This window comes from Heterocephalus glaber, unplaced genomic scaffold (genome assembly GCF_053883595.1).
Source record: "Heterocephalus glaber isolate CG9 unplaced genomic scaffold, H.glaber_assembly_v1.0 deba00000546, whole genome shotgun sequence".
In the NCBI taxonomy this organism is placed as follows: Eukaryota; Metazoa; Chordata; class Mammalia; order Rodentia; family Bathyergidae; genus Heterocephalus; species Heterocephalus glaber.
The window spans coordinates 6,788,401-6,813,792 of NW_028258147.1; the positions used below are offsets into that span (position 1 = coordinate 6,788,401).

At 38.3% G+C, this 25,392-nt stretch overlaps 1 protein-coding gene and 1 long non-coding RNA gene across 8 annotated transcripts in view; one reads left to right on the forward strand and one right to left on the reverse strand.

Annotated features, from left to right (window-relative positions):
- Ahcyl2 (adenosylhomocysteinase like 2) overlaps positions 1 to 25,392 on the reverse strand; it is a 194,622-nt gene that overhangs the window by 10,722 nt on the left and 158,508 nt on the right. For 6 of the 7 annotated variants that reach the window (XM_013076497.3, XM_004856358.4, XM_021237539.2 and 3 more), the window contains 7 exons: positions 23,849 to 23,943; positions 21,410 to 21,516; positions 19,540 to 19,656; positions 12,608 to 12,671; positions 12,080 to 12,168; positions 8,192 to 8,262; positions 4,971 to 5,065 (listed from right to left, as the gene is read on the reverse strand). In XM_013076497.3, the coding sequence (XP_012931951.1) occupies positions 4,971 to 5,065; positions 8,192 to 8,262; positions 12,080 to 12,168; positions 12,608 to 12,671; positions 19,540 to 19,656; positions 21,410 to 21,516; positions 23,849 to 23,943 (638 nt within the window). Of the gene's footprint in view, positions 1 to 1,297; positions 1,484 to 4,970; positions 5,066 to 8,191; positions 8,263 to 12,079; positions 12,169 to 12,607; positions 12,672 to 19,539; positions 19,657 to 21,409; positions 21,517 to 23,848; positions 23,944 to 25,392 lie in introns of those variants that run through there. The other variant, XM_087204556.1, reaches the window with a different exon arrangement.
- Positions 503 to 18,430, forward strand: LOC147829611 (uncharacterized). The gene is made up of 4 exons (XR_015448692.1): positions 503 to 639; positions 1,315 to 1,511; positions 17,019 to 17,266; positions 18,230 to 18,430. It is a non-coding gene; the product is annotated as an uncharacterized LOC147829611 (long non-coding RNA).

Below are 25,392 nucleotides of genomic sequence, written 5' to 3' on the forward strand. Positions count from 1 at the left end.
TGTAAATCTTTACTTCTTACTTTAAATACTAATATCACTTGAATTTTCAAATTAAGCAAGTATTATTTTAAAACTTTAGAGGCTGGGGCTGGGGATTTAGCTCAGTGGTTCTGCGGGCTGCCTCGCAAGTGCAAGGTCCCGAGTGTGATCCCCAGTACCAAAATAAAAAAAAACCAAAAAACTTTAGAGGCTGTAGTCAGTGTGGCATGTGCAGAGCCCTGGGTTTGACCCTCAACAGCAGTTAAAAAAAAAGGAATTAAAAAAGGAAAATTCTTAAGTAAATATTGTGGACAGGGTTAAGAAGAATTTAAGAAGCACATGAATTATTTTGGGACATTAAGGATGTAAGCAGCAAGTCCTTCAGCCTTTGGGGTAACACACGGAGGGTAATAACCAGGTAGAGATAAGATATACTCTTTCGTGAACCTGGCATTTTTATTGTAATGGGACTTCTAAGTATTTCAGGATTTTATATTTCATATCCTGTGTATCTTCCAGAGAACTAGCAATCTTGGTGATTGGAGCAAAGAGCTGACAACATAACATGTGTCTCCTGTCTTAGGAACTATTCCCTGGGAAGAAAGATATGGTGGAATCAAGGAAAGGTCACTTCTTATGAAGACAAGAAAATGATCAAAAGTGAGTAGAGAGAGATACTAGAATCCTTGAAAGGCTGAGATGCAGGCAAAAGATCCTGAAAGTCAGCTTAGCAAAGAGGTTTAGAGAAACAGGGTTAACTCATCTCTACCATGGGGAGTGCCATGACCTGTTAGGGGCCATCTGGCAGTGACGCTTCTTGACAGAAGTGTTTCCTACCTCATGGCTGCACAGCTTCACACAAATCTCTCCTAAAGGTATCCAACAAAGTTATCACTAAATTGACTTATAATACATCTCTCCTTTTGCTTACATTTGACATCCAGTCCATTTAGCAAATCCCACAGCTCACAATATGTCACTTATTACCTCCTCTGCTTACCTATCTAATCCAAACCACCACTAGATTCTACCTAGGAAATACTGAAAGAACCTTTTGTTGGCTATCTTTACCCAAAGTGCTTTATACAAAAGCCAAAGTAATTTTCTTGTTTTTTAATGTCCACACTGGTGTTTATTTGTCATGAGAACTATTCTTTAGTCCACATATTGATGTTTAAGCCAAAGTAATTTTTTTACAACAAAAGTCAGATTTTGTCACTCATTTGTTTAAAACTGTCCAATGATTTCCTTCCTATTTAGAATAAAATCTAAAGTCTTTATCATGGCCTGTAAAGTTCTGCACAGCTGACTACCTCCTTGTCCATTCTGTTCCAGCCAACAAAGCTTCTTTTCTGTTCCTCAAACAATAAGCAGGTAGCTGGGTGTGGTGCCACATTCCCGTAATCCCAGAACTTGGCAGGCTGAGGCAGGAGGATCACCTTGAGTTGGAGACCAGCCTGTGCTACACATCGAGTCAAGGCCAACCTGAACTACATGGCGAGACCTTGGGTCAAAAACAAAAACAACAACAGGTTTATACCATTCTTTTTTTTTGCAGTACTGGGGATTAATTCCAGACCTCATGCATGCTGGGCAGGTGCTCTCCCACTGAGTGACATCACCAGTTCTCTATTCTCTCAGAATAGAATGCTCAGATGGCTTGCTCTTCTATTTCTTTTAAAAATTTATTTATTTATTTGTTGTTGCTCTTCCATTTCACTTTTTTTCAAATGTTATGTCCTCAAAGAGACCTTCCTTGACAATCCCAAATGAAATAGTATCCTCAATGTCTTTACCTTGCTTTTTTTCTTTCATATTATGTACTAACAGGGTGTAACTATCTGTTTATTATCTACCCCTGGCACTAGAATGAATATAAGTGCCACAAGAGGAAGGATATTGTTCATAGTTATTTCTCCAGTCAATTAGTACTTTTCACAGAGCAGAGCAAGTATTCAGTATACAGTTTCTAACTAATGCATGAACATTCTGAGGGCTGGGGATGTAGTGGCGTTGTGCCTGCCTCACAGGCACAAGGTCCTGAGTTCAATCCCTGGTATAGGGTGGGGAGTGGGGATTAGAAGAACATTCTGGTTTTCAGTTATTAGTTGAGTTTGCTATTTACTTACACTTCACTTTAAATGCCTTGTGAAACTATAGCCAAAAGTCAATAATTTAACTTTTCAAAAGAACATTTCTCTTTCTAGACCATTTAATTTAGCCATACACATTCTGCCAAGAAGACAGATTAAGCGAGGACTGGCCCTTGGCTCATGTTGTGGCAGATACTGGGGTCTACCTAGCATTACCTACAAAACTAGGTCTGGTCTCAACACAGCAGCCAGGGTGATCCTTTTGAGATAAGTCATCCAATTACAACCAGGCACATTGCCATAAACCTTACAACAAACAGCTCCCTGTTTCTCTCAGAATACAATCAGAAGTTCTTAGGATGGGCTATGAGGCCCTAGAACAGTGATGGCGAACATTTTACAGCTTTCAGTGATACAAACAGCCTCCTATGTGTGCCATAGGTTCACCACCACTGTCCTATAGGATCTGGCCTGTTACTTCTCTGATCTCATCTTCCACTCTCCCCTGCCTCCCGCTTATTCCTTCTCATTCCTCAAATAGACTAGGCACACTCCCAACTTACGGCATGTGTACTGGCTCTTTCTCTGCTTGAAATGCTCCTCACCTAAAAATCCACAGGGGTAATTCCTCAAGTATGCTCAAATATCACCTTAATAATGAGGCTCACAGCTTGACACTTCTATTTAAAATTACAACCCAGTGCTTGATTCCCTTTACCATGCTACACTTTTCTTTTTTCCATGGTGTTTTCACCCTCTCACATACTATAAATTTTATTTATTATGTGTGTTGTCTTCTCAGTAAAATGTAAGCTCCATAAAGGCAGGAATCTTTGCTTGTTTTGTTCATTGTCTACCAGCATCTAGAATAGCAGCTGGCATACAGTAATCACACACACACACACATACACACACACACACACACACACACACAAAAAATATTTGCGATGAGCCAGGCATGGTGGGTGCAGCCTCTCAGCACTTGGGAGGCTGAGGTAGGAGGACTGCCGTGAGTTCAAGGCCAGCTTGGGCTACATTGTGAATTCAAGACCAGCTTGAACTACATAGTGAGAACCTGTCTCAAAAAAAACAACAACAAAAAAACAAAAACAAAAACAAAAAACTGTAATGAAAGGTACAACAGTTTTCTAGTCTTCATCCTGACAGATTATTTATGTCTGGGGTGTCTTTGAAGGAGATATTACCATCACAAATTGAAGTTAAGGTTAACCTATAGGTCAGGGGAAGTGATAGTAATATACCATATTGGAAACAAAACAAAGGAAAACTAGACTTGGAGTCAAAACAACCGGATTTTGTTCCTCAGATTCATTTTGAATCAATCATATGGTTGTCAATGTGCTTAACTTCTCAGCATCCCTTGCAAGTTAAAAGAGTGACACCTTATGAAATAGCCAGAGAATGAAATAACAAAGTAAAAATAAAAAAAGGTAGGGGCCGGGGATTTAGCTTAGTGTTCCGCCGCCTGCCTCACAAGTGCAAAGACCCGAGTTCAATCCCCGGTACCAAAAAAAAAAAAATACAAAAGGTACATGATTTCCTTTGGAACTATTTTTATTACAACACCTCCTGAGTTTTTAGAAGAGAAAATTCCTCCCCCTTCCCTCTGTTTGACCATTTAGCAAAGGGGCAGTATGGCACATAAATGAAATTTAAGGGGAAGAAAGGAACCAACTACAGTACCAACTAAATTATTAACTCTAAACAAACTAGTATGGTAAAACAGAATAAGGGGCCATCCCATTCAGACACCCCAGAGAAGAAACAGGCCTCGGTAGGTTGTTGTGCCACCTTTTCTTTTTTTAGTGGTGCTGAGAACTGAACCCAGGGCTTTTTGCATGCTAAGCCAGTGATCTACCACTGAGCCACCCCCTACTCCCCAACCATTTAATAACTAAAGAGCAGACCACAGGATTAAAAAGAGAAACCATATAAAATAGCTACTGTTCAACAGGCTCTCAATGAATCAACTCATCCTTACCTGGCAATGCTGAAGCTCAATCAGAGCAGCCCTCAGTGGAGATGAAAGCATGCTATGGTTGAGCCAGTTACCCAGAGAGAAACAGTTGTGCCACACAAATTTAAAGCCAGAGTGAAAGTCATATTGAGAGATACTTTGTAGGTCTGAAAAGAAATTATACCTCTATTAACTATTACTTGGGGAACTTATTAGGACCAAGTAAAATCTTGGATTGGAAAATTTTAGGGTGAATATAATCAAATTACAAAACTAAAGTGATCAAAGATTTTCCAGATGTGAGGAACATAAACAATGGTGCTGGATTGATTATGACTTCTATAGACCCAATTAGTACAGTTCAGAATATATGTTAAGGGGAGACCTAGCCCAATGGAAGAGGCAGAAATGAGAAACTGCAGTGTTTGACAGACACAGTCAATTTTAAGCAATATAAGCATTCCAGCCCATAGATTTCTCTCCCTTGACTTATTTCCATGGACCAATCTACTGATCTCATCTTTATGGTAAAAATCCAACATCCCCAAAATATTGACTTACCATTGTAACTCACATTCAAACTCACTTGTAGTTTTGAGTTTACCTAGCCCTCAATCCTAAAGACAAAGAGAAAATGACTTATGGTATAAGTAGCTATCAAACTTAAATGGAATATGACAATCATTTTAAATGATTGCGATGTGGAAGCTCTAAAGTATCCACAAGCATAGGTCATAGGGCTAGTACATGAATGGATGTGGACAACTCTGCTAGGACAGTCATGTTTAGGAACGACTGTTCTTTCCTCTTCCAGGTTTTGAGTTTGATTCTTGGGGTTGGGGGGTAGGGACACAGAGAGAGAGACAGAGAGACACACAGAGACAGAAAGCACACATCAATAAAGAACCACTTGGCCTTACCACATCAATCTCTGTGTTGGAATGCCCCATGTTGCATACAATGCAGCCATTCTTCATACGGTCCAAATGCTCTCTGGTTACCACGTTCTTGTTACCTTAAAAACAGAAGAGATATCCACAAGAAAAGTAATGAAGGTGGACTTTCCCACCTCATATAATATGTAAAAATTAACTCCAAGTGGATCATAGACCTAAAATGTAAGAGCTAAAACCACAAAACTCTTACAAGATCACAGAAGTAAATCTTTGAAACCTTGGGTTTGGGCAATGGTTTACTTAGATATAACACCTTAAGCATAAGCAACCAATGAAAAAACAGATACACTGGGCTACATCAAAATTTAAAACGTTTTCCCAGTACTGGGGACCGAACTCAGGGCCTTGCGCATGCTAGGCAAGAGCTCTACCCCTAAGCTACATCTCTAACCCGTTTATAAATTTTATTCTGAGACAAGTCTTGCTAGGTTGCTAGGCTGGCCTTAAAATTATGATCCTCCTGCCTCAGCCTCCTAAATAACTGGGATTATGGTGTAAAATCACCATGCTTGGCCAAAAAATTAAATACTTTTGTATTGCAAATGATACCACTAACAAAATGAAAAGGCAACCCACAGGGTGGGACTGAGTTTTTACAAACCATGTAACAGAAAAGCAATTTGTATCCAGAATATATAAGGAACTCTTATGATTCCCAAAGACAATAACCGACATAAAAATGAACAGAAAGTCTGAATAAACATTTCTCCAGAAGATACACAAATGACCAATAACCACGTGAACATCACTAGTCACTACAGACGTGCAAATCAAAATCATGGTGAGTTATCACTTTACACTCACTGTGATGGTAAAAATAAAAAGAGGGACAATAGCAAGGATTGGTAAGGATACAGAGAAATCAGAACTCATATCCATTATTGAGGGCACTGTACAATGGTAGAGTCATTTTGAAAAACAGTTTGATGGATATGAGAGTGATCTGGCTGTGACATCTGTCAGCTCACTGATCACCAGGGTTGAAAAATATGGCAATTCCTCAAAATTTAAAGTAGAATTACTTTATGACCCAGCAATTCTATCTGTAGTATATATGCAGGAAAATATATGTTCACATAAAACCTTACATACAATGTTCATCATAGCATTATTCGTGTTTTTTTTTTTTTAAGGTGGTGCTGGGGATTAAACCCAGAGTCTTGTGCATGTTAGGTAAATACCATTGAGCTACATCCCCAGCTCCATAGTAACATCATTCATGACAGCCCAAAAGTAAAATGCAAATGTCCAACAAATGATAAATAGCAAAATAAAATGTGGTAGAACAATGCCATGTAATATTATTTAGCAATAAACACGAAGTATTGATATATGTTATCACATGGATAACCTTGAAAATATGTCAAAAATAAGAAGCCTATCACAAGACTACACATCAGATGATTCCATTTATATGAAATGTCCAGAATGGGCAAAACTCTAGCCTTGGGCTAGAGGAGTGTAAAGGGTAGAATAAGGAGTGACTGGTTATGATATGAAGTTTCTCTTTTGGGATGATGAATGTTCTAGAATTAGATAATGGGATGTTGCATAACTTCATTAAAAACTACTGAGCTGTACACACTTTATGCAATGTGAATTATATCTCAATAAAAAATAGATTGTGGCAATGGTTATATAACCCTGTGAATTTACTAGAAAACATATAATTGTACACTGCATTTATTTATTTTGATGCAAGAGACTGATCCCTGGGCCTTTAAGCTACACCCTGAGCCCAAACTGTACACTTTAAATGGGTGAAATATATGGTACAGGAATTATATCCTTTTTTTGTGTGTGTGTGTGTGTGCTGGGGATCAAGCTCAGGACCTTGTGCTTGTGAGGCAGGCGGCAGAACCACTGAGCTAAATCCCTGGGCAAGAATTATATCTCAATCAGTCTGTTGAAAAAGATCCAAGAGATTGAAAGATTAATGCAAAGCAAGAACAGCTTCTTTATTTTTTTAAGCACCAGGGACTGAACCCAGGGCCTTCACACTAAGCTACATCTCCAGTCCTTTTTATTTTTTATTTTGAGACAGGGTCTTGCTAAGTTGACCAGGCTAGGCTTGAACTTGTGATCATCCTACCTCATCCTCCCAGAATGCTGGGATTACAGGTGTGTGCCACCACACACAGTTCCATTTTAAATTTTGAGATAGAGTCCTGTTAAAGTGCTTAGGCCAGGCTCAAACTTGCAATCCGGCTGCCTTAGACTCCCAGGCATGGACCACTACACTTTGCCTAAGAACAGCTTCTTAAGGTCCTTCCTCTTTCCTGCTCCCAGCTCTTCCTGCATTCTGATGCTCCCCCTCTAAAACAGAATTATAAAAGAAAATCAGTTTTCCTGTGATTTATGTTTTACCACAAAAATCAAATATATTTTTCAATTTAAGAAAACTATCCTGCTGGGTGTGGTGGCACCCGCCTGTAATCTTAGTACTTAGGAGGCTGAGGCAGGAGGATTGTCACGAATTTCAGGCCAGCCTGGACTACACAGTAAGTTCAAGGCCAGCTTGAACTACAAAAGTGAGACCCTGTCTCAAAAACAAAAACAAAAAATAAATTAATTAATTAATAAAATTTTTAAAAAAGGAAAAGAAAACTAGCCAGCTCTATATATTCTTCTCTAAAATTCAAGATCTATTTATTTGGGAATTAATAATACAATAACTTCTACTTTCTCTGTGACGAATTTTGCTTTGGCCTTGGCTTAATTACAAGGATTACAGAGAAATATACTTCACTTTTGTAGGTAAAATAAAGAACCAAAGGGCCTGGAGGTATAGCTTAGTTGTAGAGTATATGTTTAGTATGCTTGAGACACTGGGTTCAATTGCCAGCACTAAAAATAAATAAATAAATAAATAAAATGTACAAATTTAAGATCTGGTTTCAAAAATAAACCTCTACACATGAATCTCATCTCTCACCATCTCCTAGGTAGTTGAGGATGGATGGAGATATAATAATAAAAGATGGAGGGAAATGTTCCTATTATGACCTTTGGTCAGACCTCTAAAGAGGTGGGAAGAATGTGACAGAGACTGATTGGTTTTGTGGACCACTCTCTCGCTTTCTGGCTTTAGAGTTTAGCCTTGTTCAGAACATTTCCAATCATCTTTCAAGTACTGCATGGAAGCACTCCCAAGTGCCCCTTCACTCAATATGTTACAATCATACCTGTACAAGTAATAACAATGTCCACTTGTCGGATGACCTCATTTAATTTCACCAGTCGAAATCCATCCATACTGTAGAAATAAAGCATTATCAGTGAACCTAAATTGGCAGCTGGGGAGCCTTTTGCCACAGAATCTTAAATGCTATTACTAACCTCCTTTGGTACCTATAGTATCTCTTCTTGAGATAGCTGGACTATTCCTATAAGTTAAAAATCCAAACCGTTTCCTTAGTTCACACAGAAGAGAAATAAAAGGTTCTTTCATATCACTGGAATTTATTTCTTACTACAATGGGGAGCCAGGGTTTATCATGAGATTTCCAACTAAATTTCTAGAAAGTATCATTTAGCCACTTAATGTAGTACCCTATTGAAACTGCCCTCTCAAGATCATCAATTATCTCCTGGATGCCAACAAATAAAAATATTTCTTAAACTCTTATTCCACTTGATTTCTCCTACTACATTAAATATTATATTTCTTCAATTCCATGTTTTTGTCTCCTGGTTTTTCTTTTATTTTCTAATTATTTCTCATCAATCTCAGACAACCTTTAAATGTTGGTACTCTGTAGGGTTCTGCACTGGACTTCTCTATTTTTTAGTACTCATTCATGAACCTTGCCCTTCACTGTAAATAAACACTTACAGCTATGTGATTTGTACATTTGTATCTTTAATTTAGTTCTATCTGAAGCTTGATAGACAAGGGTCAAGTAATCCACTGGATAACTCCTCACAGATGTATGAGAAGGATCTTAAACTTACTGTATTGGAAAATAAACTCATAATCTTCTATGCACCTTCTCCCCATCTATTTCTTTTTTTCTATTTTCTATCTTGATCAATACATCATTCACTGGTCATCCAACTGTTTGAGCCAAATAAACTAGAATGTCATAAACCTACTGCTCTCTGTAATTGAAGTTGTCACCAAATCTGGTTGATTCTATTTTCTTAAAAGTCTTGAATCTGTCCTCTCACTCTCGATACATGCTGTCCTTACAACTTTTTGTCTAGATCATAGCAGTAACCTCTGGCCTAATCTCATTGCTTCTAGATTTACGTCTCTTAAAATCATGTTGCAGGGTGATTTTCCTAAATACAATCAGAACAGGTCACTTTCTTAAAATACTTCAATGAGACTGCCTTTCTTCAGGATAAGATGTGAATACTAATATAGATGTATGATTATATTGATATATGACTCCTACCTCAGATATTATCACTCCCCCAAATTTATCTTATCTGATAACTGTATTCAAATACTTACAGCTTCTTAAATATGCTGTGCTATCTTCTTTGGATACTGTGCACTCGTTCCCTGCACCTGGCACAGACTTCCAAACTAAGAAAACACAAATTTCTCAGTTCTCAGTTTCCTTCTCTCTGTCTCTCTCTCTGTCTATATGTGTGTGTCTTGCCATGTAGTCCAGGCTGGTCTTGAAGTTGAGGTAATCCTCCTGCCTCCAACTCCTTAGTGCCCCATCCACCCACCCTGCCTGCCAAGATAGCTTTACTGACATTTCTCTCTACCCTGCCTTAATCTTCCATTAGAAGTTTCTCCTTTGTTCTCTTACAGGAGCATGTGCCATCTACTTTCATAATAGTACCTACTACACTGCACAGTGGTTATTTATTGGTGTTCTTCTAAAAGCAGGGCCTTGTCTCATCTCATCTTAGTCATCCTCAGCACACAGCACAGTACATAACAGATAATTTGAACTATACTATAATCAATATTATGTTCAGGTTTCTATAATAAACCACAAGAGTACAACAACAGTGATGGGCCGGGGATTTAGCTCAGTGGTTCTGTCACCTGCCTCGCAAGCACAAGGTCCCAAGTTTGATCTCTGGTACCAAAAAAACAACAGTGATGGTTCCCCTCACATGCTGGAACCCTGCCTTAGAGAAAATCAACAACTCTGCTGGGGAAATCTGTGGGTTTATGGCTAGGAAATAGGAGTGGTAGGACAGGGGGAAATGGCATCATGCTATGCCTATTCTACCCTAAGGACGTCTTTTTGGAGGGTTAGAGGTAAAGACTGTGTGAGGTATACAAGCTATGGACACCTGGACCTGCAAATTTTTAGGGACAGTGACATTTCTTTTTTTCTTTTGGTACCATGATGAAACGGGTCCTTGCACTTGCAAGCAGGCAGTGAAACCACTGAGCTAAATCCCCGACCCTTTTTTTCTTTTTTTGACAGTGATATTTCTATCCTACTAATAACAGCTACCATTTAGTGAACATCTTTTTTGTGACAGTAGGTCTGTATAATTATATAATATATGATAATATAATAATTATTTACAACCCTGTGAAGTAGGTATGATTATTTACATATTAAAGGTAAGAAAGGAACTTTTTTTTAAAAAAAGGTTTCAAGGGCCAGGGATTTAGCTCAGTGGTTTCATCGCCTGCTGTGCAAGCGCAAGGACCTGAGTTTGATCCCCGGTACCAAAAAAAAAAAAAAAGGTTTCAATTTCAGAGTCATTTTATTATAGAGAGCTAAGTTAGGTAGAAATATTACAGGTTGAAATTATAGAAATATTATAGAAATATTATAGGGTTAGGCCCTCGAGACAGTCAGGACAAAGATAGAACACATCACAACCATGGCCGGAGATACATCTGTTAGAGACGAGGCCTCAAGATAAAGATGAAATGACCAGGCCTGCATATTTCCTCAAAAGACAAACACCAAGCTTAATAAAGTCTAGATAGACATCAGTTACCCCCAGTGGGTGACCAAAGACCTCTGGACCCATCATTTCCTAGAAGAAGTCTTTGTTTTTTCCATGCACACTTGTTACTTGATGTGTTTCCCAATTGGATCACTATTACCTAAGCAACTATACTTGTAACCTTATTGGTTAATCATATCCATAAGCCATACTGTACCTACATGGGTTTTGCTCTATAAAACTTCCCTGCAAAGTGGGGTCCCTGGGTACCCATTTGCATCCCCTCTTGCCTCTCAGGAGCTATCTTCTCAATAAATATTTTCTTACTTTTTTTTTTGGTACCAGGGTTAGAACTCTGGTCCCTGCGCTTTCGAGGCAGGCTGCAGAGCCATTGAGCTAAATCCCCGGCCCTATTTCCCTACTCTTAACCTCCATTGTTCCTGGAATTCATTCTTTGATTTTTAGAGAACACAAACTTGGCGTATCAGAAATCTAACAGGTTGGGAGATATATTTTCATATTTCATCTCCTGTATCAATTTGAAACAAGTATTTTAAGAGTAGTACAAACAAATTCCCACATACCATTCACTTAAGAGTTAGCAGATTTGTCTGATATTTCTTCACGATTAGATTCAAGTCATACATTTTGGGGAGGAATATCACAAAAAAAGCTCTTCTCAGGGTATCAAATCAGAAAACATCTGATATGAGCCCCTCTCCATTCCTCTCTTTGGTGCTGGGCCTTTGGTGAGCTAAGCACATGCTCTACCACTGAGCCACACACCCAGCCCCCCTATTGTTTTGATCATTGTTCTGTAAGGCACAGGGATAACATATGGTGGAGATAAGAGGCTATTTGTTCTCTGGCTCAAAACATCTCCTGTTACTATTTCCACAAGAATTCTTAATTTTATCTTCTGTCAGATCAGAGCTCCTTGACCTTTGATTTTTTTTTTTTTTTTTTGGTACCGGGGATCAAACTCGGGTCCTTGTGCTTGCGCAGCAGGCAGCGAAACCACTGAGCTAAATCCCCGGCCCTCCTTGACCTTTGAAAAACAGATGCTTACAGTTTTGGCAGCCTCTCTCAGGATCTGGAGCTCTCTAATATAAGATGTGGCATTATCCTAGCTATTCTTTGGAGGCATGTTAGATGGTGGTGTAGAGGAGGGAGCAGGTCTCTCTTTGCATGCTTACCAGGCTTGCAGGGCACAGATGGGGTCAATTTCAGTTACATACACAATGGAGCCCATGGCTTTCAGAGCAGCACAGCACCCTTTCCCCACCTGAAGGAGAGAGAGAACGCATATAATAAGGAAAGTCAGTAGAAAACAGTTCTCAAAGGTTCTGGTAAAGAGTACTTTTCTTTCCGCCCCCAAAAAGAATTTCGCTGAATAGATTCATGCTCGGGAAAAAATAAAAACAATAAATGCAGTTCATAAACAAACCCCTAGCCCCTACTTAGAATATTCATGTGCACAAGAACACCCACACTCACGATTTATAATCAAAACACAAGCTAAAAGAACATCACAAGCAATGGTGTTGAAACAAGTCAGAAAATCAACTTAGAAAAAAATGGCAAAAATGAGAAGGGAAAAAGAAAGACTGTACTTCAACCAGAGGCACTCTAAAGTAATTTTTCCCATATAAAGTGTGAAAAATTCTAGACTACTTCAGCAAAACACATTTGAAATACCTAGTAAGAGAAAGGTTAAACTTTACCTCTCCATAGCCACAGACCACCACTTGCTTTCCACCAAACATCATGTCTGTTGTCCTTTTAAGTCTAGGGAGAAAAACATCATTAAATCAGAAAAAAAAATCTCATTTTGCCCCTGAGGTTAGATTGAGTCTCTAATTTGTTTTGTTTGTTTTTCTTCCCAAAGGAAGACATTGTCTCTCTGTGACTACAAATGGCTGTGGTGGAATGGAAATATGATCAACCCTGCTACTTCTACAAATAGGTGACAGACATATATGGATTCTACATAGGCAGGTTTCCCTGTGATCTTAGGGTCCCAGATCTGCCTCAAAGTGAAACGATAAAGGACAGAAAGACCTCAGGCAAGGAAGATTTTTTTTGCGGGGGGCCTTAGGGCAATAAGCTGTCTGGTGCTGTCAAAGAGCTTTGTCAGTTCTCCAACTTCTTACGAATTCTTCTAGCCCTGGGACCCTCTAGTAGAAGAGCTCCTATAACAGTCTATGATATGATCTGGAAATCTTGCCTGGGCTCCTTTGGAGCTCTAGGACTATCCTCTTCCTGCCAAATGGAATCTGTCTCCAGAAGGCTGCACTTGCACTGCGTTTGGCACCACAGTCCATTACAGAAGCATCCTCTAGGAGGCAACAGGGATTCCCTCGTTGCTTATGGGGGTCCTGTGTAACCAGCCCAGAAGCATAGAAGGTCCATCATCAATACGTTCTTTATACAGATGTTCTATTAACCTGACTGTCCTCCCTTTTCCACTGCAGGCTTCCCTGAGTAAGGCTTACCTCTCCTTTCAGCTCTCCTACTCTTAACTCCTCTGAGAGGAAAAACTACTCTAGACCCAACTGGAAAGTTCTTCACCATCTATCAGTAAGGTATCAATGAGGTATCAATGAGCTCTTATGACTCACAAGTTTCTGGTGAACAGTTGATGTTTTCTTATTTTTTCCACTGTAAAATCTAACCTTAACTCTGGTTCAACTGCTTCTTTCTCACTTTCATACATTTTTAATTTTTACGTACAGGATAAACTCTGGTTGAGAGAGATTCATTCTATCCATTTTTATGAACTAGTTAGTATATGTACCTGTATGCATTTTTATTTTATGTTTAATTTTTAAAATTTTTATTTTTTTATTATTCTATTCTTTTTTTTTTTTTTTTTTGGTATCAGGGATCAAACTGAGGACCTTGTGCTTGCAAAGCAGGCAGTGGAACCACTGAGCTAAATCCCCAGACCTTGTATGTATTTTTTATTTTTATTTTTATTTTTTTTTCCCATTAAGTTTATTGGTACATTTTTGGTATAAAATACAGTTACATTCATCATTGGGATCTTGTACTTTTACATGAGTATCTTGGTTCTTATATTTTTCCCCTTCCCTTGCCCTCCCTTCATCCCCTCCACCCTTCCCTATTTGCAAAGACCTTGTTTCCATTTTTCTTCCTCTTTTCATATTTTTTCCTTTCCCTTTTTTCCCTTCCCCTACCCCTCCCAATTCCCCTGCTCTTTTAGACCTTTTCTTCCTGTTACACAATATCAGTTATACATTTTTTAAATTACAATATTAAGATCTAGGAGACATTACCACAGATTTTACAGAATTTAAAAGGATATAGGAAGCATATTACAAAAATCTTTTTTGAAATAAATTTGACAACTTCTAAGAAGTACCTTGGAAGACAAATTAAGGAAACTAACTCTGGAGGAAATATAAAATTTGAATAGCACCTATTAAAGAAAGTATATTCCTAGCTTGAAAACCTACCTGTATGACAACAGCAGGCTCATAAACATTTTAACTGATAAATTATATCAAACAATTAAAGCAGAAAAAAGAAGGAACACTTCTCCCCTCATTTAAGGAACTCAACATTGTGCTAATCCTAAAACTGGATAAAGATAATAGAAGAAAAAAGTATGAACATAGATAGAAATTTGTTTAACAAGACAAACTATTGGAAGTCAGATCTGGCAGGGTGTAGAAAGTGGTTTTGTTATAGGGATGGCAGTGTTGGTTCAGCATTGGAAGATCCACACCTAAAAGTCATCATTTAAGCAGAGGAAAGGAAAAAGCCATATGAACCTGTCACTAGTTGGAGAAAAAGTACTGGACTAAATTCTACAGCTGTTCATGGTAAAAGCTATCAGGAGCCAGAAGTAGAACAGAAACTTCTCAACAAATTAAAGACATTCTCTCCATACTTCCAGCGAGAATGCCTTATATAAATGGAGAAGATACAATGCTTTTTCCTTAAGGTGGGGAACAAGGGCAGATATGCTTACTCTTTATCTGTCCATTAAACTTTGAAACCTAGTCCCCAACAAAATAGTCTGGCAATAAAATGATACAACTAGGATAGGATTGGCATGGCAGAAGCAAAATCTTTATATGTAGATGAAATGATCATCTACAGAGAAAATACTAAGAAATCTCTAGGAGCCCCTAGAACTTGTACTTGAATTTAGCAGGATTAGAAAACACAAGGTACATGTAAAAATTCAGGTCTGTGTATACTTGCTATAAATGAAGAATTGGATACTGAAATTTAAAAGTGATGTAGGAGTACAAAGGACCTAGAAAAGTTAAAAACAAAAACAGTGTTGGAAGACGTTTAGTACCTAATTTTAAGACTTTCTCTAAAGCTACAGTAATCAAAGCAGGGTTGGTGTAAGGAAAGACATATAGATCATTGGAATAAAACAAAGAATCTAGAAATAGAACCACACATATATGGTCCACTGAGTTTTGAAAGGTTATTTAACATTAGCATTTTATAGAATATAAACTCAATTCAAGAGCCGAGAAAGAGATAGTGTTTGCAGCAAACGGCACTAGAACACCTGCTATCCGTATATAAAAAATTAACCTCAACCCTTTATTCCATACATGAAAATAACTTGAAGGGATCTATGAACCTAAATAAGAATGCCTAAAAGTATAAAACTTTAAGAAGAAATTATAAGGGAAAATATTTATGAATTCAGGGTAGGCAAGAACTACCTAGGATACAAAAAACATGATGTATAAAAGAAAAAAATTGATAAATGGGATTCCATCAAAATTTAGAACTTTAAATGACATCATTAAAATGAAAAGTAGTCCTTAAACAGACCATATTTACAATACATATCACTTATGACCAGAATATATAAAGAATTCTTGGAGCTCATTAATAGACAACCCAATTAAAATGTAGACATAAGATGATAAATAGCCAGTATAGCACAAGGAATGGTGTGCAACTCTAGAATCAGAAAAATACTAATCAGTACAATAATAAGATTGAATTATACACTCATTAGGGAGATGAAGTTAAAAGTTTTAAAAGTCTTGTCATGACTTTTTCTTTTTGTTGGATTCTCCCGCTTTTCATTTAATTTGTCACGCCCAATGGATTCATTCTGCTGGGTTTCCTGGGGTTGTGATCCTCATTGTCTTTTCCTAGGGCATTGTCTAAAATTTGTTGGAGTGCAGGTTTGGAATTCATGAAGTTCCTGAGGTGCTCTTTGTCATGAAAGTATCTTATTTTTCCATCAATTTTGAAAGATAGTTTTGGAGGGTACATCAATCTGGGTTGGAGGCTGTTTTCCTTTAGGGCTTGAAATACATCACTCCAAGCTCTTCTTGCCTTGAGGGTCTGCAATGAGAAGTCTGCTGTGATTCTGACGGGCTTTCCTTTGTATGTCATTTGTTTCTTTTCTCTCACTGCTTGTAGAATTTTGTTCTTCTGTTGGATTTCTGGAATCCTAACTATTATATGCCTATGTGTAGATTTTTTTTGATTAAGGCTAGCTGGAGTCCTATATGCCTCACTTATCTGTATGTCACAGATTCCCTCCTTGGGAAATTTTCTGCCATCACTTCTGTGAAGAGTTTTTTTATGTCATCTGCACTCTCTCCTCTTTCTTCATTGACTCCAATCAGTCTTATGTTATTCTTCTTTACATCGTCTAGCAGCTGGTGGATTGATTTCTCATGTTCCCTTACAATTTTAAAGCAATTTTTCTTTTCCTCCTCACTAATTGCAATCTTATCTTCTATATGTGAAATTCTATCCTCACATTGGTTCATTCTGCTGTGCAGACTTTTGATGGAGTTTTTAATCTCCTGGAAATCTGTTTGTATCTGTTTTATGGATTCCATTTGTTTCCTATGTTGGGATTCCATCATGTTCCTCAGATCCTCTATTTTTTTATTTGTGTCGATTTATTAATCATATCTTGCACCATGAGCAAAATCTTTGCTGTTATCTGAGTAATTATTTCTGATTTCATTTTTCCCAGATCCTGTTTTGTTGCCAGTTCAGAGAGTCCAGGTGGTTGAGTATCAAAGTGTTCCATCTCATTTCCCTTTGGTGTTGCTGTAGGTGATCCAGAAATCTGTTTTTGAGACTTGTTTACGTGTCTTCTCATTTCCACAGGAGGAGGTGCTTCTGGCAACCACACGGCTCACCTTCTCTGCCCTAGGAGCCTGGGATGGCAGCAGGGGAGCTTCCTTCCGGGGGCTGGGACCGGCTGAGCTTCTCTGCCCTAGGAGCCTGGGTTGGAGGCGGGGAGCTTCTGGGTGCTGGGACCAGCTGAGCTTCTCTGCCCTAGGAGCCTGGGATGGAGGCGGGGAGCTTCCTTCCAGATGCTGGGACCGGCTGAGATTCTCTGCCCTAGGAGACTTGTATGTATTTTTTAATGAACCTAGTATAGACAGATTTTAAGCTCAAAGATTTTGGACTTGAAAAGTCTAAAAGTCACTTAGTTGGAAATAAGTAAATATTTTAATGAAATATACCTGGACTACTACTGATTTGATCAGGTTCAAGGTATTTGTCGTAATAACCCTTACATGTGGACAGAACTAGGGACAGTCTATAACAGAGAGATGGATTAAGAATTCACTAAAATATTCAGTGTATCTGATAATACTATTGACCCCAAGGTATTATAATCAACAACAGAATTTGCCTTGAACATTCCCTAAATCAAAAAGATTTCAGGGCCAGGGATTTAGCTCAATGGTTCCGCCGCCTGCCTTGCAAGCGCAAAGTCCTGAGTTTGATCTCCAGTACAAAAAAAAAAAAAAAAAAAAAAGATTTCAAAGCAAAAAGAGTCCCTTAAGATTTAACTTAACTATAAAACATACTGCACAGAGTTCTAGAAAGAAGCACAAGGGAACTAACACTAGGCAAATTATCTCCTTTAATACTCACATAACTTCATGAGGTAGGTCTTACCATTCACAGATGCAGAAATATGTACTGAGAGATTAAGTAACTAGTCCAAGGAATTACAGTTAATAAATAAATAGAGCCAGTATTCAAATCAAGGTCTTTCTGGCTCCAGTGCCTATGGTGCCACCAGTAAATTGCCTGAAATCTGGACTAGTTAGTAACATGGCTCACAGAACCTTTCTTCATGTTTTCATTAAACACTATGTGATGTTTAAACTTGATTGTTTACTTGATTGGTGATTAGAGTGGGAGGGCACTAACCTCATCAATCGATTAACTCAAAGATGAGCTCATAGATGAAATGAGCTATTTAGGAGGTGGGCCCTAGTTGGAGAAAGAGGGTCACTGGGGATATGACTTTGAAGGACCTAACTTTTCTCAGGGTCTTTCCCTTGCTCTCTGCTTCCCAGCTGCCATGAAGTGAGCAGGACTGCTCCACCACACCTTTCTGTCATGATGTTCTGCCTCACCTCAAGCCCACAGCAATGGAACCAACCAAGCATGTATTGAAACCTCTGAAACCACGAGCCAAAATAAATCTTTCTTCCTTTAAGTTTTTTCCTCAGGTTATAGCAATGAAAAGCTGACTAATACACTATACACAATGGAAACCATTTGACTTGGCAATTTTTTAAACTGTCTTAAATGGCTTCACTTATGAAATTATATGGGGCTATAGTTTGGATCTGGAACATCTCCTGAAGGTTAAAGGCTTAAGGCAGTGATGGCAAACCTTTTAGAGCTTTCAATGATACAAACAGCCCCTGCAGCACACATGCCATAGGTTCACAATCACCGGCTTAAGATATTAATGACTTAGTCCATAGGTTCGTGCCATCGGGAAATGATGAAAACCTGAAGAGGTGGGGCCTAGTGAGAAGTATTCCTGTCACTGGAGGCATATCTTTGAAGGGCACAGTGGGACCCCAGCTCCTTCCTCTTCCTCTTCTTTCCTGTCCTGGCCATGAAGTGAGCAGCTTTACTGTACTATGCATTCTCTATCATGATGTGCTGCCTTCCCACAGGCCCAAAAGCAACGGTGCCAACTGGCTGTGGACTTAAAGCTCTAAAACTGTGAACCAAAATAAGCTTTCTCTTTTTATAAGGTATTTCAGGTATTTGTTACAGTAACTGAAAGCTGACTAATACATGCAGTCTGCCTAGCAACTATGAAGGAATGTCAGAATACAAGTGTGGAAACAGAAACTAAATATTAGAAGAACACAGTATTTGGTATATATCCAAGTGGATTATCAGCCTGCCTTACAGATCTGAATAACTGGAAATGTTCTGTGAACTGAGTCTGCTCACCACAAGTTTCCAGATGGCCAGAGAATTATATGATAGTTAGAACTTAGAATTATACAGAGAGCATGAGCGACAACCTGGAATAGGATTACCAGCAACCTTTTTCTAAACTATAAGATATTTGCTTGTTAATACTGACTTTGGTTAATGACTCATGCCTAGTGGGGTCACAAAGTAAGAACTCTGCCCTGTCAGTACATAGGAGTTAGTCTCATTTCTTAAGTGAAATAGATTTTCTTAAAATAGTGATGGCAATGTAGCTCTGAGTTATAAAATACTGGGTATGATGTGGTGATAGATCCAGAGGTACCATATGAATCACTTCTGGAAATAACCAAAAAGTAAAAAAAAACCCAGAATTTTAACTCAACAACTCAAAACTCAAGTTCATCTCAAAGACAATAAATGTTACCCATCAAGAATTGATTCACGGCAACAGTAGAGGTTGTCAAATTTCTGTTTGGTGACTGAGTCATTTACATTCATGGCTGGAACACAGAGCTTCCCAGCTTTGGACAGTTGGTACAGCCTGGGGATGAGAGAAGTCAAGAAGAACATAAAATAATGAGACATTACAATCTACTATTGATTTCTTTTTTCTTTTTTTTTTTTTTTGGTATTGGGGATTGAACTCGGGACCTTGTGCTTTCGAGGCAGGTGGCGGCACCACTGAGCTAAATCCCTGGCCCTACTATTGGTTTCATACTAAATCCTGGAAATATGACCATGAGACATGACTAGTATTATCCTGCTGGAAGGATATTGAGAAGTACTATAATGTGTTTTTAGAGACTATATATAGCTTAGAAATAAAGTTCTCATTCTAAGGTCACATGGGGATGGGTGCTGTGGCACAGCCTGTAATTCCAACACCCGGGATGGTGAGGCAGGAAGATTGCTGCAAGTTCAAGGCTAGTCTGGGCTACATAGTGAGTTGAGTTCAGTCAGAGACAAGAACAAGTCTCTGTCTCGAAAAACCAAAGTCATGCAGGGAAAATCCTCAACCTAACTTTTAAGGCTTTAAATATGTATGTATTTGGTTTTTTGAGACAAGGTCTTGCTGTATGGTTTAGGTTGGCCTTGAACTTACTATATAGCCCAGGCTAAGCTTAAACTTGAGGCAATTCTGCTGCCTCAGCCTCTTGAGTGCTGGGATTACAGGTTTGTGCCACCATGCCTGGCTCAGCAAGTGCTTTTATTTTTTACTTTATTAATATTTTCTTTATGGTGGTAGGAATTAATCAAACTACCACCATACAAGAATATTAACATTAAAATAATCTAATTTATAATCTCAAAACACATACATACATGTATCTCTATGAGTTTATTTTAAATTGTATCAATTAAAAATTAAAATTCTAGAGTTTTCTTTTTGTTTTTGAGACAATCTTGTTATGTAGTTCAGGCTGGCATTGAACTCATAGCCTCCTGAATGCTGGGATTATAGGCATGCACCACCACTCCTGGCAAAACTTTTTAAATTTAACATTCATCCCTTTCTAAGAGTCTGAGGGTATGCTATAATCCATAGTGTTGTATATTAAGAGATCACAATACACTCAAGCAATTACAGTGGCTAATTCAAAATTTACTTCCTTAAAAATTTATTTCATACTTTTCAGTTCTTTGTGGGTAAATAATAGCAAACAAAAATGACTTCAAATTTACTCAGAAAATCACTGCTCATTTGCAAACAGAACCTATGTCCTTGCTCTGTACATAAGCATGTAAGCTCTGTGAGGGTACAGGCTTTTGTGTTTTGTCCATTTCTAAATCCTACCCCTAAAGCAATTCTTGGTTCACTGTAGAACAGTGATGGCAAACCTTTTAGAGCTTTCAATGATACAAACATCTCACTGTAGCATGCAGCAGTGGCCATAGGTTTGCCACTGTTGCTGTACAAATTCAATAAATATTTGTTGAAAAATGAATTAATCCAAAAAAAGACAAGCAGTCACTATATTACAATGACTAGAAAACATGAGGACCCCACCTGCTCCCCCACCTGCCTGTCTTTCACTATTTTGTTTGTTATTTGTGTTATTAATTTAAAAAAGACATGTACAAGTTTAGATCTGGTCAACTAATAGCAGGCTCTAATCTTTAACACAATGTATTCTACTGGTGTGTGATTTCAAGATTTTCTTTTTTTTGGTACCGGGGATCGAACTTGGGACCTTGCGCTTGCAAGGCAGATGGCAGCACCACTGAGCTAATCCCCATTTCAAGAGTATATGTCTCAGCTGCCCAAAGCCAGGGATGCCCATCTGAAATCTTACCGGTGGACTCCAGTGACACTCTCCTCGACTATGCCTTTGATTTTCTTAAACATGTTGGGATACTTTTTATAAATCCAGTGAGTAAGATCCCCTCCATCATCCAAGATCTGCAAAAGATTCATTTTGCTGAAGGCTCAAGGTTTCAGTGCTTTTCTGGGTCTTGTACCCAAATTTCTAATTACCAATTTACAGGTATTTCAAATTTCCCAAATGGTTATACAAAGTAACTTAAAGCTAGAGCTAATGTAATATTATACTAAATACTTAGTCATTAGACACAAGCAAACAATGAGAGGCAAAAAGCCAATTGCAAAGCTCACAGCCAAACGATCCTCCTACATGACACATCTATATAAAAATTTACATTTAATGAGGATTTTTTAATGGATTGATAGCTTAAGTGGTTATCTAGACCACTAGTTCTTGCATATGCAATAGATCTTCAGAAAGCCTGAACTTGATATGGTCAATCTCTGTTGGTTAAATTCAAAACTTTCAACATATTCAATCAAGGCTTAGTTTAAACTAGTTTCCTTTTCAGAACAATGGCTTATAAAGTTGTATTCATTAATCCTTTACTTTTCCCAAAGTACAGGCATTATCCCACCCAACATATCAGGCAGCACTGTGGGGTTTTGCCGAGTACAACCTCACACTTGGTATAAACCAAATTAAAAATAACCAGGGAACCGTGCAGTATGTAGGTGTGCAAGCATGCCTCTGAACAGCTCATCACTATTTCAGGTTGGAATTAAAGATAAATACAATGCTGTGCCCACTGGAGCTTTCATCAGCAGAGGAAAGTTTCTGAATTATTAATAAGCTAAAGAAAGAGCAGCTTAGAATACTATTAGGCATTAGGCTGTGGCACTCCAGCCCTCCACTGGGCTGTTAGAAGCACTCATTGGGACTTCGCACACTGCTTGCTCCACAGTACAAGCAGAAACTCTCACAGACAATGCCCTAAGAAACCCAAAGTATCTTCTGAGTTTCTCTCTCCTTTTTTTTTTTTTTTTTGCACATATAGAATCCTGTGGAGTTTTTCCTTGATTCTTTAATCCCTAGCCACAGAAAAGGTCAGAGCCAAACAACAACAAAAACTAAATAATTAGAAACTTTGTGGTTTGTCCCTCTATTCTTGTCTACTTTTCCTTTTAACAAAGCCATCAAATACAAGAAGTTGGCTGTGATTCCTATTTTAGTATATGTGCTGCTGAAGTGAGCACATAACATATAATGAATGTAGTTCTCCCATGCAATGCTATTGCAGAAAACTCTGGTCATCAGGGAATCTTCCTCAGGTTAGAAAGCAAGGAAAAATATTAGATTGTGACAGATCCAGAGAGGTATGGATTCCACTTTCTGGGACATAACTGTTTTCATCCTTGTCTAATTTTCTTCACTAAACTTTCTAGTAGTTTGTGTTGACCCTGTAGTTTGTAAAAGCTCTCTGAGCACAATTCCATATCCTCTTTGTGCTCGTGACTATAAAATTAGTGTTTTATTCCCAGGAGAACTCCCTTGGCATATCTTTTTTAGTATCTGTCAATCACATTCCCTCCTGTCACTGTTAAAATTGGTGGAATAAGCTGACTCATTTTAGAGCCACTGTTATCTCCCTCTGGGATATGAAGGCTTTAACCCGACTTCCTCAAACTACACTTCATGCCATGTGACCTGGATAATTCAGAAAGAAGCTTCTGCTCTGCCAGATAGCAAGTGAGGCCTGCTCTGCACAGCAATCAATGGTTTCTTTTCTCAGTTGATTTCCTAATTTCTCCTCTCACTAATATGCAGAAACATTTGCCAAGCAAGAGTGCCTCATACTTTGTGTAGCATTCTGACTTTCTGTAAATTAGATATGTTATCAGCCTTCAAGACTTGATGTTTTAAAAAATGAAACAAAAATAAAAATGGTGCAAAAATTTAAAAACCCAAAACTTTGTCTAGTCATGTTTTTTCTTTTAGGTCGATAATGAATAAAGAGAAGATATTTGAACGTGCAGGCTTTTCAGGTATACTATAAATTCAGTATATGGATTCTGAAAGAAAACTGAGTACCTCAGGAGTTGTGGGGTTTTTTGATTAGTGTTTTTTAGTGGTTGTTGGGGGGGACAGTAAGAAGTAGCAAGAAATGGAAATGCATTTCTCTTGCTTTTTAAGCAGCTATGTGTGAATCCTGAGCAGCATTTTCATGTTACTGATGAATATGAATGCTTTCAACATCAGCAGCAACAATTAAAGCACTTTGAAGTTACAAGAGGTTCAATACTCTTGGGGTACCTTAAGCAGAAGCATTGAGTTCCACTGGAAACCCAGACACATCAGAAATGAAGCCATTTCTTTCCTTCTTGTTAGGAAACCCTCTCCCAGGCCATAGCCCCCTCCCAACCTAGCCCCCATTTGTACAGAATAGTTGTTAGCAGAAATCTGACCTACCATGTTTGGCTGCCAGCCCTCCACATTCACACATCTATCAATGCACCACCAAAAGTCGTCTTCTGACTCTCCTTTCCAGGCAAAGACAGGAAATCCTATGAAAAATGAACAAAGAAAAACATTTAGGCTGTAAAAAGGGCTGACTCCCAAGTTTTGGCAAGAAGGTGCTAGTTTTCCCCAAGTCCAAACTCTCATTCTGCTGTATTCCTTGGATTGACTTCTTTCTTCACTGACTAGCATTATCTTTAGATACTTTACCTATTCCTTTGTCTTTGGTACTAATTCTGCTCTCCTTAGCCCAAAGAAGACAAGCAAAATAGACAAGAGTATGATGGTTGCTAAAAATATGACTAAAGGAAAAAAGAAATCAGAAATAAGTGCTTCTTGGTATAGTCAAATTGGCATTCTCACCATTTCCCAACTACACTTTGATCTTTCTTGTTTCTATACTTTAGTCATTTCCCTTTCCTCATCAGGAGAGTGCTCACATCTTTCTCATCTGCTAAAATACTGCTTCATGTCATAGTCTACCTAAGTGTCACACCCATTTTGAAGCCTGATTAACCCACTTGAAAGTGAGTACTCAAGAAATCTGAATTTTTCTATTATTTTTTTTATAAATCTATTATTTCTGTAAGGAATTCAGATTTAAAATCTGTCATGGTATTTATCATATATGCCCTCTTATTATCGTTATTACTATGTAAGTGTATTATCTCCTCTACCACAATATAACAATACAAGACTCTGAGGGCAAAGATTGCATAAGTACAATTCACTGGTGTATACATTTAATATTTGTGTGGTTTTCTAGTCAGGTGTGGTGTGCACACCTGTAATCCCAGTAAACAGGAAGGTGAGACAGGAGCATCACTGCAGTTCAAGGCCAGCCTGTACTACATAGTGAGTTCAAGGCCAGCCTGAACTACATAGTGAGACCCTGTGTCTTGGTGTGTGATATATAACATTTTATAAACTAAGTAAATATAAATGAAAGAACAAATGAAATGCCAAAAATGTTACCCTCAAGAGAGACATGTGTTTGCTACCCTGACCTACACATTGCTGCCAGTGAGTGAAGGCAGGAAGCCAGCAAAGTCCAAATTCCTCTGTCTTTTGTCCTTCAAGTATCAGTGAATGTTGTGATCAAATATTAATCTTCTAGGTTGAGTCCTCTTTACTGCTGAAGCAGAAATACCAAACATTAAACCAGGGTGAACTACTTGCTAGAAAACCAGCTGGGCCACAAAATTATGAAGCATTCTCTAATCTATAATACCTTAGATAGTAGGTGTGTTTGCTGGTGTTCTATCAGCAAGTCAAAGCAGAGCATGAATAATGGACTATTCGATATAGGTAGCTATTTGGCAACTATAAAACAACAAGCTAACTAGATCATATTTGACAACAGAAGCCCCAAAAGGGAGCAAACTAATCAAGAGGAGGGATCCATTTTTTGCAAGGCAGCTCTTTTACTGTGAACCTTCCTTAAAGACTTCCACTGAACCAATGGAACTTGTCAGAGACATACTTTGTCCAAAGAC